The sequence below is a fragment of the Amblyraja radiata genome, chromosome 2, assembly GCF_010909765.2.
Source record: "Amblyraja radiata isolate CabotCenter1 chromosome 2, sAmbRad1.1.pri, whole genome shotgun sequence".
Taxonomy (NCBI): domain Eukaryota; kingdom Metazoa; phylum Chordata; class Chondrichthyes; order Rajiformes; family Rajidae; genus Amblyraja; species Amblyraja radiata.
The window spans coordinates 63,825,749-63,842,372 of NC_045957.1; the positions used below are offsets into that span (position 1 = coordinate 63,825,749).

The following is a 16,624-nucleotide window of genomic DNA, read 5'->3' on the forward strand; positions in this document are numbered from 1 at the left end:
TTTAAAACTGAGATGAGAAAAACCTTTTCACCCAGAGAGTTGTGAATTTGTGGAATTCTCTGCCTCAGAAGAGGCCAATTCACTGGATTAATTAAAAAGAGAGTTAGATAGAGCTCTCGGGCGAGCAGAATCAAAGGATATGGGGTTACTGATTGTGGATGATCAGCCATGATCACAATGAATGGCAGTGCTGGCTCGAAGGGCCAAATGGCCTCCTCCTGCACCTATTTTCTATGTTTTGCCTTAAACCTATGTCACCTGGTCCTCGATTCACCTACTCTGGGCAAGAAACTCTTGCATCGCGAGTGATGATAGTTTCAGCATTTGGGGGGGGGGGGGGGGGGTCTGGAACGCCAGAACTAACTGTTGAGCCTTCCTGAGGTGTCGTGGGGCTAACTCAACGAAACACCAATAAAGAGAGATGCCCACTTGATAACCCCAATGATATACTTGAATCTACATGATCAGTTTAAAACAATGTAGGTTGCTGTTTATTGCATATGGAGTTAGTTATTGTCCTTAGCATAAATTGGTATAATCAGTTTAGATAATACCTTGGCTTTATGCATGCTTTTCTTAGTTGAGTGCTTATCCTGGTGTTATAGCACGTACTTTGTGTTTTAATTGTAATTGAAATCTCAGGAGTCCATTTTGTACCTTGTTCTGTTGCCATGGGTATATATTTTTTAATTTCTTTAATGGATTTCTACTGTGATTTTGGTTTTAGTTGCATGGAATATTTGGCCAAAAGTAACATCTCTTGATATTGATGTTATACATGTATGCACATCGTGATTTCAAAATCTATATTCAGTTGCTGTATGTTTTTGCAGCAGTTTGAGATTTTATTTCCACTACAACTTTGTTAATGGAAACTGCTGGTGTAAATAATAGCATCGTTGCCTGTCTCCATGGCAGTTTTCCAACTTCCAGCTGTACAGTCAGTATTTCGGAGAACCTCCCTCTGCTCCAATTAACATTTTGTTTTCTACATTTATAGATGTCATCATCTATAACACCGTCAAGGATAATACCATCTTGAATAATTTTGCCTATTTACCCATCACTACAACTCAAAACATCATAGGTCCACATGCTCAAACTGCTTTACCTTTTGAGCTATGCACATATAGGTGGAAGGGGAATTGATGACCAGAGGAAGGGTCTCAACCAAAAGCATCGACAGATGCTACTCGACGCACTGACTTCCTCAGATCTCCAGATTGTAATTGTTGCGCCATTGTTAGTTTGTGAAGCGGTTTGTTAGACTATTAGAAAAACTTGGTGGGAAATTTCTCTTTCTGTATCCATTTTGGTTCTTAATTCATAATACTCTCTCTGTCACTGCATATTTTCAATGATTGAAGGGGAAACCGCTTGATTACAGACATTCTGTTTACTTCTTCTCCTTTTTCTCTTTCAATAATACTTGTGCAAATCTTTTTGAGCTAAAATGCTTGGGGAAACATTCAAATTGTGGGTGTGCCAAAATATGCCCTGCTTGACTTTTAATTATTCAGATACTTTTCAAGAGAGTTAGATTTAGCTCTTAGGGCCAAGCGAATGGAGGGATATGGGGAGAGAGCCAGAACGGGGTACTGATTTTGGATGATCACCTATGATCATATTGAATGATGGTGCTGGCTTGAAGGGCCTATTTTCTATGTTTCTATGAATGTAGTCTAACTGAGAGAGTGCTATATCTAACTCTAGTAGATGGTTCCTACAATTGTTGTACATTTTCTATCATGTTTGACTGCTGGACATTACAGTAATAAGCTTAATGTTTAGTTGTAAGATGTTGTGTTCACATATATATTGATGTGCAACGAGAAACTGCATTTGAAACAAATCCATTTGTAGACAAATGAATGCAGCACACTGCTGAATAACACCAATGCTATACTGATGGTTACGGGTGACCACAGGTGGGGTGTACAACAATTGCAAGGCTAAGCAGGGGATAAGTTCCAACGATTGCAATGATCTGAGATTTGGTTCAATGGCTGTCTACAGTCTACACAAAGTTCAAATGCCCAATGATTGTTGGTGAGGATGGCGGCAAAGGGCAGAAACTAATTCCCCTCTTTTGCTCAAGTTCAGACATTTCTGCTGAACCCTGGGCACCGTGACATCCACTCATCGTGCTTTCCTTGTAATGGCAGGTGCTGATATACCGTATTGGCATCTCTTACATTTTAAAATATGTAAGTGTTAAATTAGACAGTCAGGCCCTTAAACAGCTTAAGCAACTTTTAGGACGACAATCTGCCATTGACACCAACAGCAAGGAATGTTAGGCATGCTGGCACCTTTTTGTGTACAAAAACAGAACTGTAGTCAGTTAAGTCTCATCAGCCCATCTTGCCCATACCAATTATCAAGTATCTATCTCTACTAATTCCTATCACTAGCACAATCTGTAGCCTCCCATGCCATCATGGTTCTTGGCCTGGATGAGTGCAGCTTCAACAATACTCAAAGCTCTATCACACAAGACACGGCAGCCCACTTGATAGACACCCCATCCACCATCATTCGCTCACTTCTTCAATGCACAGTAGCAGCAGTTTTGTACTACGTGCTGATGCAATGCAGCAACTCGCCAAGACACCTGGCAACACGTACCAATTCCACTTCTATCAGATAGAAAAAGAATGGCAGCAAAATTATTGTAACACCACCACCTGGAAGTTGAACTCCAAGCCTCCTGCCATCCTTACTGACTTTCACTGTCTTTGGGACAAATTTTTGAAGTAATGTCTAGCATCTAATGCGTCCTCCTTTGTTCCTGATTGTTGCAGCATGTAGTTTTTTTTCAAATTTTTTTCCACCAGAATTTACCAATACACAAGAGGATTATATTTTATCTGCCAATGCCTTGCTGAATTTACCACACGATCAACATAATTCTGCAGCCTCACTATGAACAACAACAGTGATTTTTGTTTCCCCTGTAAACATATTATAAATAATAATAGTACCAACACTGATGTTGTTTACTGATGGCTATAGCAATCCTCCACCATTGCATTCTATCCTCAAGACAATTTTGGCAGTAAATAATGGGAAATGCTAGTATCACCATTCCTTATCTTCATATTTGTCATGGTTCAGGCTGTAAAACTCAAGGTCACATGAAAACATTCCAGAACCCCTTGTCCATCCCCATGCAATTCCACTCTGTGCATAAAATTACTGCGACAAGCTGCACACGATAAGGGACTGTCCCACTGCGGCAACCTAATTGGCGAGTTTAGAAGAGTTTAGGAGAGTTTGAAGAAATGTCATGTTGAAGACATCCTTTGACTATGTAGAAGCCTAGCTTCGACTAGCTTCGGGAAAATTGGACACCGAATAGTGGAGAGTGAAGACAATCTCCTTCGACCTCCCATCGACTATGTTGAAGACTATCTACGACTACCTTCGACTATCTTCGACTACCCTCGATGACCTATGAATAACATGTCCACCTACTACGACCTACTTCGACTAAACCTACGAGTAAAAAAGTATTGATTTTTCCATGGCGATCTTTTTTTACTTGCGGGCATTTTTCAACACGTTAAAAAATACGCCGCAACCTAGCTGAGGCCTCGAGTACGCGGGGACTACTCTCGAGCATGAAGGAGAGATACAAATACCTCCTACGACCTCGTGTCGACCATGCTGCGAGTATGAGTCGAGGGCAAACTCGTCAGAACTCACGGATTAGGTCGCCTCAGTGGGACAGCCCCTTTATGCCACAAGTGGAGCTGCTGCCTCGCATTATCAGAAGCCCAGGTTCAACCTTCATCTCAGGTGCTGTCTATGTGGAGCCGGTGCATGGCTTTTCTCCGGGTGCTCTAGTTTCCTCACACATCCCAAAGACGTGGGCAAGTAGATTAAAATGCTATAGTAAATTGACCTAGGTGTGTGTGTGGGGGTGAGTGAATGCAAGAGTCAGTGAACATGTGGGGGGGAAAATGAACTGGGATTAGTGTACATGAGTGGTTCAAGGCCTGCTTCTGTGCAGTATCTCTCTGATTACAAATTATTCATCCTCAAAAAAACTCTTTAGTTTGGTGTTGATATGCAATAAAATGAATTGGTAAAAGTGAACTGAAATGTTATTTTGCACTGCAAATATCATTATTTGAAAAATTTCTGACCAGTTTCTGTAGTACACTGTTTCAAGTGAAGACACTGACAATTACAGCTACCATAATACCACCCATTTGGAGTGTTCTAACATAACTTTTCTACGTTTTTTGTAGAGTTTTGTATCTTCTTAATATTTTTCCCACATTGTGTAGATTTAAAAAAAATGCATCAATCTTTCCCTCAAATAAAAAAATCACTCATTCACTTAATATCAGGACAGGTAGGTTTGTGCGTGCTACTCGGGGGGGGGGGGGGTTAAGATAGATTGGCCTGGATATTTTGCTTTAATTTTCCTTATGAGCATGGAACACAGTGCCTGAAGTGCAGGCTCACTTTAAACTTGAGCTTTTATCGTTGGCAAATTATGCAATAGAGTTAGGGTTAGGTTAACCTGAATGCATCATATTACAAAGTGAAAAGGCTGAAACGAGTTATTGGGCAGAGGATTGGCAGATTCCAATTAAATGCAACCTGTGATGTTTTGGTAAAACTAATCGGGACAAGACACGCATTGTAGCAGGATGTACTGGGAAACATTTGTAGAACAGAACGGAGGGGTGCAGCTATATAATTCCATGAAGTTGGTGACACTGGTAGACAGGGCGGTGAAGAGTACAGGAGTTGGATGTCACAATGCAGCTGAACAAGATGTTGCTAACTCCACATTTGGAATACTGCATACAGCTCAGCTTGCCCTGCAATAGGTAGAATGTCATTAAACTGGAAAGAGTTCCAAGGAGATTTTATGTTACCAGTTTTGGCCATATCAAGTTGTACTTTGCGTTGTAACGAGAGGCTGAGTTTTTTCCCCCCACTGGACCACAGGAGGCTGGGGGATGGCCTTGTAGAAGTATATAAAATTAAGTGGACCATAGATAAGGTGAATAGCAGTCTTTTCACCAGGGAGAGGAGGTCCTGCATTTAAGATGAGAGGAGAATTTTTTTAAAAGGACAGCTGGCACAGACCGCCAGAGGAAATGGGTACAATTATGACATGGACATAGTACATGAATAGGAATGTTTTGGAGGGATGTGGTCCAGGCACAGGGAGTAGGACTAGCTCGGTTTGGACAATTGCTTGGTGTGGACAATTGAATCAGCAGGCATGTTTTCATGCTGTGTATCTCTATGACTTTGACTCTCGGCAGAGAGATGGGCGGCGTCTATGGAGGGAGTTAATGTTTCAGACTGTACATCTTGAATACTGTGCATTGAGTTCACTTTGCAGATATCAAAAATATTTTAGTTGTTGGAAAAATCTGTTAATTTTGACTTGCAAGTTTTCAATTATCAGGTGCTGGAAAGGGTAAGCTGCTGGTCAGGCTGCATTTGGAGGACTGTAAGCAAATTTGGGCACCATATCTGAGGAAGAATGTGCTGGCTCTGGAGAGGGTCCAAAGGAGGTTTACAAGAATGATTCCAGGAATGAGTGGGTTACCATATGATGAGCGTTTGACACCGGGCCTCTACTCGCAGGACTTTAGAAGGTTGAGAGGGGATCTCATTGAAACATACAGAATAATGAAAGGCATAGAGTGAATGTGGAAAGGATGTTTCCACTGGTGGGAGAGTCTAGGACCAGAGGTCATAGCCTCAGAATTAAAGGTCACTTTTTAGAAATGAGGTGAGGAGAAACTTCTTTAGTTCTTTAATCTGGGGAACTCATTGCCACAGAGGGCTGTGGAGGACAAGCCAGTGAATATTTTAAGGCAGAGAAATAGACAGATTCTTGATTACAATGGGTATCAAGGGTTATGGAGAGAGTGCAGGAAAATGGGATTAGGAGGCAGAGATCAGCCATGATTAAATGGGCCGAATGGCCTAATTCTACTACTATAACTTGTGAATTTGTGAATTACGATGCTTCATCTTATGGTCTCTAGAAAGTATTTTAAATTGTGATAAAATGCAACTGCAAAAGCCTGTTTCTGTTGAAGAGTGAGATTTTTACAAATTAGTTTGAAAGAGTCTGCAAGGTTTGGTGCACTTCTGGTCACTGAACGTATTTTAGAAAATAACATTGCGCAGGTTGTTTCCAGTGCATAACATGGCATGGCTGCTGTAAATGGAGATCTGGAGGGCAACTGTGTGCACTGTCAATTTAACCTGATCAAATGTACATCAGGGCACTTGGCAGTCTGGTTGTACCGGATTGTAAAATAGATTGGGAATGATGGATGTTGACAGATATATCAATGCGATAAACAGTCTTGAGACGTAATGGTTTCAAATTTTGACATTTAATATGTGCATTTCAGATTCAGAGTCAGATTATTTAATGACCACACAGTCAAGCTGGTGGAATTCAGGTTCAGTACAGGATGTTACACAATAGGCTGATTCCCGTCAAACATAACATAAAACACAACAACATACAGTATACAGTACATGCACGAGGTGGCTATGTGATGTTGTCATAGAGTGTTCAGAATTCGAATTGCATGTGGGTAGAAACTGTTTTTAAATTGTGATGTTTTGGCGGGCAGTGAGCTGTAGCGCCTTCCTGACGGCAGCAGGTGGAAGATGTGGTGAGCTGGGTGGGAGGGATCAGAAATTATTTTCTTCACCCTTGACACGGACCGTTTGAGATTGAGTGATTCTATTGATGGAGGGGAGTGCTGATGATTTTGGATGCTTTGTTGACAATGCGCTGTAGTTTATTACGGGAGTGAGTGTCTAAACTGCTGTACCAGACTGTTATTGATGAAGTGAGCATGCTTTGGATGATGGCTGTGTAAAATCGGATTAGGAGATGTTTCCTCACTCTGAACTTCTTGAGCTGACGGAGAAAGAAAAGTCTTTGGTTGGCTTTTTTATAAATGTGATCTGAATTGATTTTCCATTTGAGGTTATTGCTTATGTGAGTGCCAAGAAATTTGAATGAGTCAGTGGTGGATATGGGTTCGCCTGAGATGAGTAGGGGGGTCTTGGGTTGTGCCTTACGTCTGAGATCAATGATAAGTTCATGTGTTTTTGATGTGTTGAGTAGGAGGTTATTATCTCTGCACTTTTTCCTTTCCAGGATGAAATAAACAGCAACAAACCACAGACTCGGGATCAGGCTGCATTAACCACTGGGTGATCCTTGCTGTTGACTTTAAAGCAAAGCCACGTAAAGTTGTGCTTCTCGAGTGGTTCCAGTGAACGTCCATAATATGAAGAACAGCGATGAACAAATGTCTACAGTCTCACAGAAACTATCAACCCCAACCCGGAGTTCCAGCAGCTCTCTTAAGCAAGACGTTCGGCAGGTACTGTATGTTCTCTTGTTGCCCTTGGATTGCACAAATAGGCATTGAGCCATAATTTAGTGCCAGCTAAAATTTAGTGCCATACCTGTACCACACGCACATACAATTGTCCTTAAAGTTAACTATAGATGTGTTGTTTTAGAACATAGAATAGTATAGCACTGGAACAGGTCCTTTGACACCAAATTAAAGTAATCCCTTCTGCCTGCTTGTAACCCATATTTCTCCATTCCTTGCATATGTGTGTGCCTCCAAAAGTCTCTTTCTCCTTCCATGCCACCATGGCAGATGATCAGTCAAACTACCACTCTTTGTGTAAAACAAACTTGCCCCACATATCTCCTTTAAATTTTCCCCCTCTGACCTTAAAGTAATGCTCTCTAGTATGTCATTTCCACCCTGGGGGAAAAGTCATGACTATCTATTATGTCTGTGCTCCTCATAGTTATATATACCTCGTTTAAGTCTTCCCTCAGCCTCGGATGCTCAAGTCAAGTCAAGTCAAATTTATTCGTCACATACACATACGAGATTTGCAGTGAAATGAAAAGTGGCAATGCTCGCGGACTTTGTGCATAAAGACAAACAAACAAACAACCAAACAAACTACAAACAGAATGGAGCAGAATCACATATTCTTTTACATATTAAATATTGTGGGCGGAAGGAAAAAGGGAAAAAAACAGCAATTAAAAAAAAAAAAAACAGTAGAGTGGTACAGTAAAAGTTAGTTCCTGGTGAGATAGGAGTTTACAGTCATATTGGCCTCTGGGAAGAAACTCCTTCTCAACCTCCCCGTTATCACAGCATGGCAAAGGAGGCATTTGCCTGACCGTAACAGCTGGAACAGTCCGTTGCAGGGGTGGAAGGGGTCTCCCATGATTTTATTGGCTCTGGAGTTGCACCTCCTGATGTATAATTCCTGCAGGGGGGCGAGTGAAGTTCCCATAGTGCGTTCGGCCGAATGCACTACTCTCTGCAGAGCCTTCTTGTCCTGGGCAGAGCAATTCCCAAACCAGATTGTAATATTTCCAGACAAGATGCTTTCCACAGCCGCTGAGTAGAAGCACTGGAGGATCCTCGGAGACACTCTGAATTTCCTCAATTGCCTGAGGTGTAAAGGCGCTGCCTTGCCTTACTCACCAGTGCTGCGGCGTGTGATGCCCATGTCATATCCTCGGAGATGTGGACTCCCAGATATTTAAAGCAGCTCACCCTATCCACAGTATCTCCATTTATCCTCAATGGTGTGTACGTCCTCGGATGATGTGCCCTCCTAAAGTCCACGATCAGCTCCTTAGTTTTTTTGATGTTCAAGAGGAGGCTGTTGTCCTGACACCAGAGTGCCACATCATCCACCTCCTCCCGGTAGGCCTTCTCATCGTTGTCTGAGATCAGGCCCACCACCACAGTGTCATCAGCAAACATGATTATTGAGTTGGAGCTGAACCTAGCCACACAGTCATGTGTGTACAGGGAGTACAATAGGGGGCTGAGGACGCAACCCTGGGGCGATCCTGTGCTCAGGGTGAGGGACTTCGATGTATTCCCTACCTGGGGCCTGGCGGTGAGAAAGTCCAGGGCCCAGACACACAGGGGGGTGTTGAGCCCTAATTCCAGTAGCTTCCCGGCCAGTCTGGTGGGGACTATCGTGTTCAAGTCCAAGTGAGTTTATTGTCATGTGTCCCTGTATAGGACAATGAAATTCTTGCTTTGCTTAAGCACACAGAAAATAGTAGGCATTTACTACAAAACAGATAAATGTGTCCATATACCATGATATAAATATATACACACATGAATAAATAAACTGGTAGTGCAAATAACAGAAAGTGGTTGCTAATAATCAGAGTTTTGTCCGAGCCAGGTTTAATAGCCTGATGGCTGAGGGGAAGTAGCTATTCCTGAACCTGGTTGTTGCAGTCTTCAGGCTCCTGTACCTTCTACCTGAAGGTAGCAGGGAGATGAGTGTGTGGCCAGGATGGTGTGGGTCTTTGATGATACTGCCAGCCTTTTTGAGGCAGCGACTGCGATAAATCCCCTCGATGGAAGGAAGGTCAGAGCCGATGATGGACTGGGCAGTGTTTACTACTTTTTGTAGTCTTTTCCTCTCCAGGGCGCTCAAATTGCCGAACCAAGCCACGATGCAACCGGTCAGTATGCTCTCGACTGTGCACCTGTAGAAGTTAGAGAGAGTCTTCCTTGACAATCCGACTCTCCGTAATCTTCTCAGGAAGTAGAGGCGCTGATGAGCTTTTTTGATAATTGCGTTAGTGTTCTCGGACCAGGAAATATCTTCAGAGATGTGCATGCCCAGGAATTTGAAGCTCTTGACCCTTTCAACCATCGACCCGTTGATATAAATGGGGCTGTGGGTCCCCCTCCTACTCCTTCCAAAGTCCACAATCAGTTCCTTGGTTTTGCTGGTGTTGAGGGCCAGGTTATTGCGCTGGCACCATATGGACAGTTGCTCGATCTCTCTTCTGTACTCTGACTCATCCCCATCAGTGATACGCCCCACAATAGTGGTGTCGTCAGCGAACTTGATGATGGAGTTCGCACTGTGGTTTGCTACGCAGTCATGGGTATAGAGTGAGTACAGCAGGGGGCTGAGCACGCAGCCTTGAGGTGCTCCCGTGCTGATTGTTATTGAGGTTGACACATTTCCACCAATACGAACAGACTGTGGTCTGTGGACGAAGAAGTCGAGGATCCAGTTGCAGAGGGATGCGCAGAGACCCAGTACTGCGAGTTTGGTAACCAGTTTGGAGGGGATGATTGTGTTAAATGCCGAGCTGTAATCAATGAATAACAGCCTGACATATGAGTTTTTGTTGTCCAAGTGGTCCAGTGCGGAGTGGAGGGCCAGCGAGATCGCATCCACCGTTGATCTGTTGTGGCGGTACGCGAACTGCAGTGGGTCCAGGTTTTTGTCGATGTAGGAGTTGATTTGCTCCATGATCAACCTCTCAACGCACTTCATCACCACCGGCGTTAGTGCCACTGGTCGATAGTCATTGAGGCATGTCACCTTACTCTTCTTGGGCACCGGTATAATTGATGCCCTTTTAAAGCAGGTGGGGACCTCAGACCTCAGAAGTGAGAGGTTGAAAATGTCCGTAAATACTCCCGCCAGTTGGTCCGCACAGGTTTTTAGAACACGACCGGGTATACCATCAGGACCAGGTGCTTTTCGGGGGTTTACCCCTCTGAAGGATTTCCTGACATCGGCCTCTGTGACTGAGACTGAAATGCCATCGCAGCGAATGGGGGATCGGGAAGGCACATCAGTATTCTCCCTGTCAAAGCGTGCGTAAAACGCATTGAGCTCGTCAGGGAGTGATGTTACACCGGCATTCGAGCTGCCTCCTGGTTTTGCCTTGTAGGAGGTGATTGCATTCAGACCCTGCCACAGCTGCCGAACATCTGTCTCGTCCTCCAGTTTGGAGCAGGTCCCTTTTGGCCTTTTTGATGGCCTTACCAAGGTCGTATCTGGTCTTCATGTAGGCCACTGTATCATTGGAGGTGAATGCCCTGTGTCTGGACTTCAGGAGAGTGCGGATCTCAAAGTTCATCCAAGGTTTCTGATTGGGAAACACTCGGAAGGTTTTTGTAGGGATGCAGTCCTCCACATATTTCTTTATGAAGTCTGTAACGACTGTGGCATATTCGTTCAAGTCCGTTGCCGAGTCCTTGAACATTGCCCAGTCTACATACTCCAAACAGTCCTGGAGTTGTTCTTCTGCCCCCCCCGACCAGCTCTGTGCTGTCCTCACTTCTGGGGGTGCGCTCTTTAATTGCTGCTTGTAGGCAGGAAGAAGCAGCACCGCGGTATGGTCAGATTAACGCCCCCTCCTCTCCCTTTCCCAGATGCCAGGGTACGGTCCATGCGGTGGATGGAGAACCCTTCAGGCTGGACCGCTGAGTCTGGGGAGCTGGGGGTGAGCCATGTCTCTGTGAAACAGAACACAGAGCATTCCCTCAGCTCCCTTTGATAAAGCAGCCTTGCCCTTAAGTCCACCACTTTGTTTTCAAGGGACTGTACATTGGCCAGTAGGATAGTTGGGAGAGGGGGCCGAAGTCCCCTGCGCTTCATTCTGACCTGAAGTCCTGCCCGACGGCCACGTTTCCGGACACAATGGAGGCTTCTCCTTTGTTTCCAGGTACTGTACTTGTTGTACCTGCTGTTTCTGCGGCCCTGCGCTGGAACGGAGATTCCCTCACAGACGGCAGCTCCAGCTCCGTAACGAACGGGGGTTCCCTCAAAGTCGGCAGCTGCAGCTCCGTTGTTCCTGGAAGATCCAGCCCGTCGGCTCTGGGGGTCATCCCGGGATTTCAAGGTACAGTACCTGGGATCCTCAGTCGGGTCGGAAGTTCCACAGCCAGCGTGGGAAAATTTAAAGTCCGGGGTTCTCGCAGCAGCGGGAGATCGCAAAATTGCGAGAGCCTTGAGGTGCTCAAGCAGCTTGTCCGAAACGGCACCGATTGCTGCCGTGTTTCTGATCCAGGTAAGTTGTTGGAAGTTGTAGTTGAGCCTTTTATTTTCCGGAGCTCCGCAAAAGTCGCCGCAGGCAGGCGCCATCTTGCTCAATGCTTGAAGGCTGAACTGAAGTCTATGAACAGCTTCCTCACGTAGCCTCCCTTCTGGCTGTCAAGATGAGAGTGGTGTGCAAAACCTGGGAGACCGCATCGTCCGGACGGTATGCGAACTGTAACGGGTCCATGATGCGAGGGAGGAAGGCGCAGATGTGTTTCTTGACCAGCCTCTCAAAGCATTTCATGACTACCGAGGTGAGGGCCACCGGACGGTAGTCATTCAGACAAGCTGGGGAGGCATTTTTTGGTACCGGTACAATGATGGTACAAGAGAAACCGGTACAAGAGAAAACAATCTGTTTAACCATATAACCATATAGCAATTACAGCACGGAAACAGGCCATCTCGACCCTTCTAGTCCGTGCCGAACACGTATTCTCCCCTAGTCCCATATACCTGCGCTCAGACCATAACCCTCCATTCTCTCCAAACTCTCCTCATAGATAATACCCTCTAATCCAGGCATCATCCTGGTAAACCTCTTCACCCTTTCCAAACCTTCCATATCCTTCCTATAATGAGCAACCAGAACTGTGCACAATACTCCAAATGTGGCATAACAAAAAATGTATAAAGGTGCAACATGACTTCCTGATTCCCATACCCATAATCAATAATGTTTTATTATTAATGTTTTATGTGTCACTCCTCAATGTCACTGTATGTCGTGTTGTCACTTGCGGGCAGAGCACCAACGCAAATTCCTTGTATGTGAATACTTGGCCAATAAACCTATTCATTAATTTATTCTTAACCGATCATAATGCCTTAACCGATGAAGGAAAACATCACATATGCTTTTTTGCTGCTCTGTCTACTGGTGTTGTCATTTTCAGGGAGCTACTAGACCAAGTGGGACCCATTGGTTCTCTGTCACACAGGAGGCTTGGTCCCCCAATGCAATATTCCACCACTCACCCATAGCCCCCAAATGCACAGGCGCAGCTCATTTCCCCTCATCCCTAGCACTCTCTCCCCTCCTCTTCACCCTCCCTCTTCTTTCCCTTCTCCTCCCCTCCTCCAATCCCTCCCTCACCTCTCTCTCTCTCTCTCTCCTTTCCCCTACCCTCAGTCACTCCCTCCCTCCATAACTCCTCTCTCCTCCCTACCCCGCTCCTATCCCCAATTTCCCCACTCCTCACCTCCCCCATTGCCCTCCTCTCCCTCTATTCCCCACTCCCACTCCCCCCTCCTCTCCCCCCTCCTCTCCCTCTATTCCCCCTCCTCCCCCACTCTCCCTCCTCACCTCCTTTTCCCTCTCCTACCCTCCCCCAATCCCTCCCTCACCTCTCCTTTCCCCTACACTCAGTCATTCCCTCCCTCCCTCCATAACTCCTCTCCCACTCTCCCTCCCCGGGATCTCGAGGTTGCCGCTCTTCTCCCTTCTTGCGTGCCCCGGAGGAGCATCAGCAGTCAGTTGCTTCCGGGCCCGATCCTCGGCTCGGCCTGGAAGCAACAGCAGTTCAGAGGAAAACTCGGGAGAATTTGTGAGTAACTCGGGAAAGTGGGACAGGGGCTTTACTGCAGACATTGAAAGAGCGGAGCTCTGTGCCTTCTTGCACAGGGCCAGTCCAGTTTACTGTCCAGGTACACTCCAAGCTATTTGTACTCCCTTGTAAACTGAAAATCCACACTATTGATGGAGACAGGGGACAGGGGTGTTTCTCTCCTCCTAAAGTCCTCCACCACCACCTCCTTAGTCTTGTGTGTGTTGAGCTGCAGGTGATTCAGTCCACACCACTCAACAAAGTTGTTGACTACACCTCTGTATTCAGCTTCCCTCTGTATTCAGCTTCCCTCTCCTCACTGATGCAGCCCACAATTGCAGTCATCTGAAAACTTCTGCAGATGGCAGGAGGTGAAGTTATATCTGAAGTCTGCAGTGTAGATGATAAACAGGAAGACAGAGAGAGAGAGAGAGAGAGAGGACTGTCCCCATGTGGGGCCTCTGTGTTGCTCACCACCATGTCCGAGACACAGTTCTGTCGCCTGACATATTGTGGTCGTCCAGTCAGGCAGTTGGTCATCCAAGACAGCAATGGAGCATCCATTAGCATCTTCAACAGTTTGCTCCCTAGCAGTGTTAAAAGCACTGCAGATGTCAAAAAACATGACTCTCACAATGCTTCCCGGCTTATCCAGGTGAGCATTGCAACGATGGAGCAGGTGGATGATGGCGTCCTTAACCCCCATATTTGTTTGGTAAGTGAATTGCAGGGGGTCCAGGTAGGGTTTAACCAGGGGTCGTAGGTGCGTGCGTACCAGCCTCTCCAGGGACTTCATGATGTGTGAAGTCAGTGCCACTAGTCTGTAATCATTTGAGGATCTGGGACGCATCTTCTTTGGTACAGGAACCACAATACTCACATTACAGTAGCTCACAATACTCCAAATGCGGCCTGACCAGCACCTGATAGAGCCTCAGCATTATACCCCTGTTTTTGTATTCTAGCCCTCTTGAAATAAATGCAAGCATTGCGTTTGCCTTCCTTACTACCGATTCAACTTGCAGATTAACTTTTTGGGAATCCTGCACCAGCACTCCCAAGTTCCTTTGCATCTCCGATTTCTGGATTATCTGCCCATTTAGAAAATTATTTGTAGCATTGCCTACTTAAAGCAATTACTTTCAAATTTTGCATTTTGCTATTTATAAAAACCTCTTTATAAAAACCCTACATGTGTGATTGTGGAAAGTTATTTTAATGAAACATCTGATTAATTTTGTGCAAAAGAACACCAAATCATGTTGCTGAGGAAATGTTAGTATATAATTTTCAGGTTTATTTTTGGAACCTTTCAAAGTGCCTTTTCAAACCTGCATACCTTTGGAACTTGCTAATCTGTGCTCTGTGCCAAAACCCTTTCTATGCTGCTGTGGTCCAACGGTTATATGCATAATTCCCCTTTGTTCTCATCTTCCACGTGTTCTTGTGGAAGTACTCATTGTAAAGAGATTTTGGAAGGCGTTACGGTCATCTTGACCTATCTTACAAGCATATTGTGTGGTCACTTGTACCCTGGTTGAGCAAGAGTATTCATGGTCCACATACCACACTGGGTAGATGTGGTAAGATGTGTCGTGTAATTGGCTGAGTGATAAACTGTGAGGGGCACAGGCAGAAATAATCTGAGAACAGTAGGACTACACTTTAAAAAATCTTAGTTTAATCAATTAAATCATTAGGATTGAAAAATCGGAACTTTTATTTTTGGTACCTTTCTAATTTTTACAGATATTTATTCAGTATAGTAGCTTGTTTCAAGTAGAATAATTGTCGAAAGATTTAAAAATTGGTGTTGTTGTGCAGCCAGGTACTTTATCTGAATGAATGTTATCTGGTCCTGTGGCAGCTACGGGTTGTATGGAGTTGAGAGAACAGATGCACTTCGTATCTGTAAAGGAGTCAAGTCTGACACACTGTAACCTTTACTGAGTCTTTAATTAAGGCACATGTCACACACGTCCCAGTACTGACTGCATCTAGTCTTCAGGCGTACTGGAACTAAAAGGGAGGAACAAGGGGAGGATATCACAGTTATACTGATATGGCTGGGCGTGGTTAGTGGTATTGAGGTAGCTACATTATAGGTTGCATACATAAACCATCTACATCCTTTCCCTTAGAAATTTAAAATTGAAGTTATAACAGTGGCAGGGTGGTTATACAACACCTGCAAATCTAACCGAAATCACCGTAACGGACAGGAGGTTTGCCAACCCGACCCGAGCGAGTGCGCATGGCACCCTCACCCTCCCCGCCCGAAAGAAGAGGAGGAGGAGCAATATCAGCCGGGAAGGAGAAAGCCGGCGGAGACCCAAGCGGGAATGCGGAAGGTGACCCGACCGGCACAGGCGAGCCTGGGGAAGGAGACGGGGGAGCAGGAGGAGATGGAGAGCGGGCAGGGGAGGAGAATCCCGGAAGAGCAGGGGGAGGAGGACGCGGCAAGCGGACTGACCGGGGCATGCAGGGAGCTGAGGGGTAGTTAGTAGTGGGAGGCTCGAAACGCAACGGAGGAGCATAGGGGGCCGCAGGAGGAGGCTGAGGCTCGTTGACAGCCAACAAGTGCTGGCGACTGCGGCGGTAGATAGTTCCTTCAAAGTCCACCAAGTAGGATCTGGGTGAATTGTCCACCGCAACCACGGTTGCGAGTCGGGAGAATCCGGTGGCTGTCTGCATGCGGACGACCTGGCCAGGCAGTAGTGGTGAGAGCGGGCGGCAGCACTTGTCGTGAGAGCGGCGTTGTACTTCATGCTTTTGAGCAATCCGTTGCTGGACGGCAGCAGGCTGGAGGACCTTGGGCACCAGGGATTGTTGGGCGATCGGCATCGGTGGGCGAAGCACGCGGAACATCAGACGTTGGGCAGGAGATCGCATGGTAGTGTCCCTGGAAATGTTACGAAGGTTTAGTAGACCCTGGTAGAAGTCACCATTGGAGAGACGAGACTGCTCGAGCAAATTCTTGGCACTGCGGACAGCACGTTCGGCCAGGCCATTGCTCAGCGGGTATTCAGGGCTGCTGGTGTAGTGAGTGAAGTTCCACTTCACAGCGAAAGCTTTGAATTCTGTACTGGTGAATTGACGGCCGTTGTCGGTCTGTAAACGGACCGGGGACCCAAAAGTGGCGAAGT

General features: G+C 45.7%; 1 protein-coding gene across 3 annotated transcripts in view; it reads left to right on the forward strand.

The window, feature by feature from the left end:
• osbpl3 (oxysterol binding protein like 3) overlaps window positions 1-16,624 on the forward strand; it is a 156,209-nt gene that overhangs the window by 41,676 nt on the left and 97,909 nt on the right. For all 3 annotated transcript variants that reach the window (XM_033047878.1, XM_033047887.1, XM_033047896.1), the window contains exon 2: window positions 7,166-7,394. In XM_033047878.1, coding sequence (XP_032903769.1) covers window positions 7,299-7,394 — 96 coding nt within the window. In that variant the 5' untranslated portion in view covers window positions 7,166-7,298. The remainder of the gene's footprint in view (window positions 1-7,165; window positions 7,395-16,624) is intronic.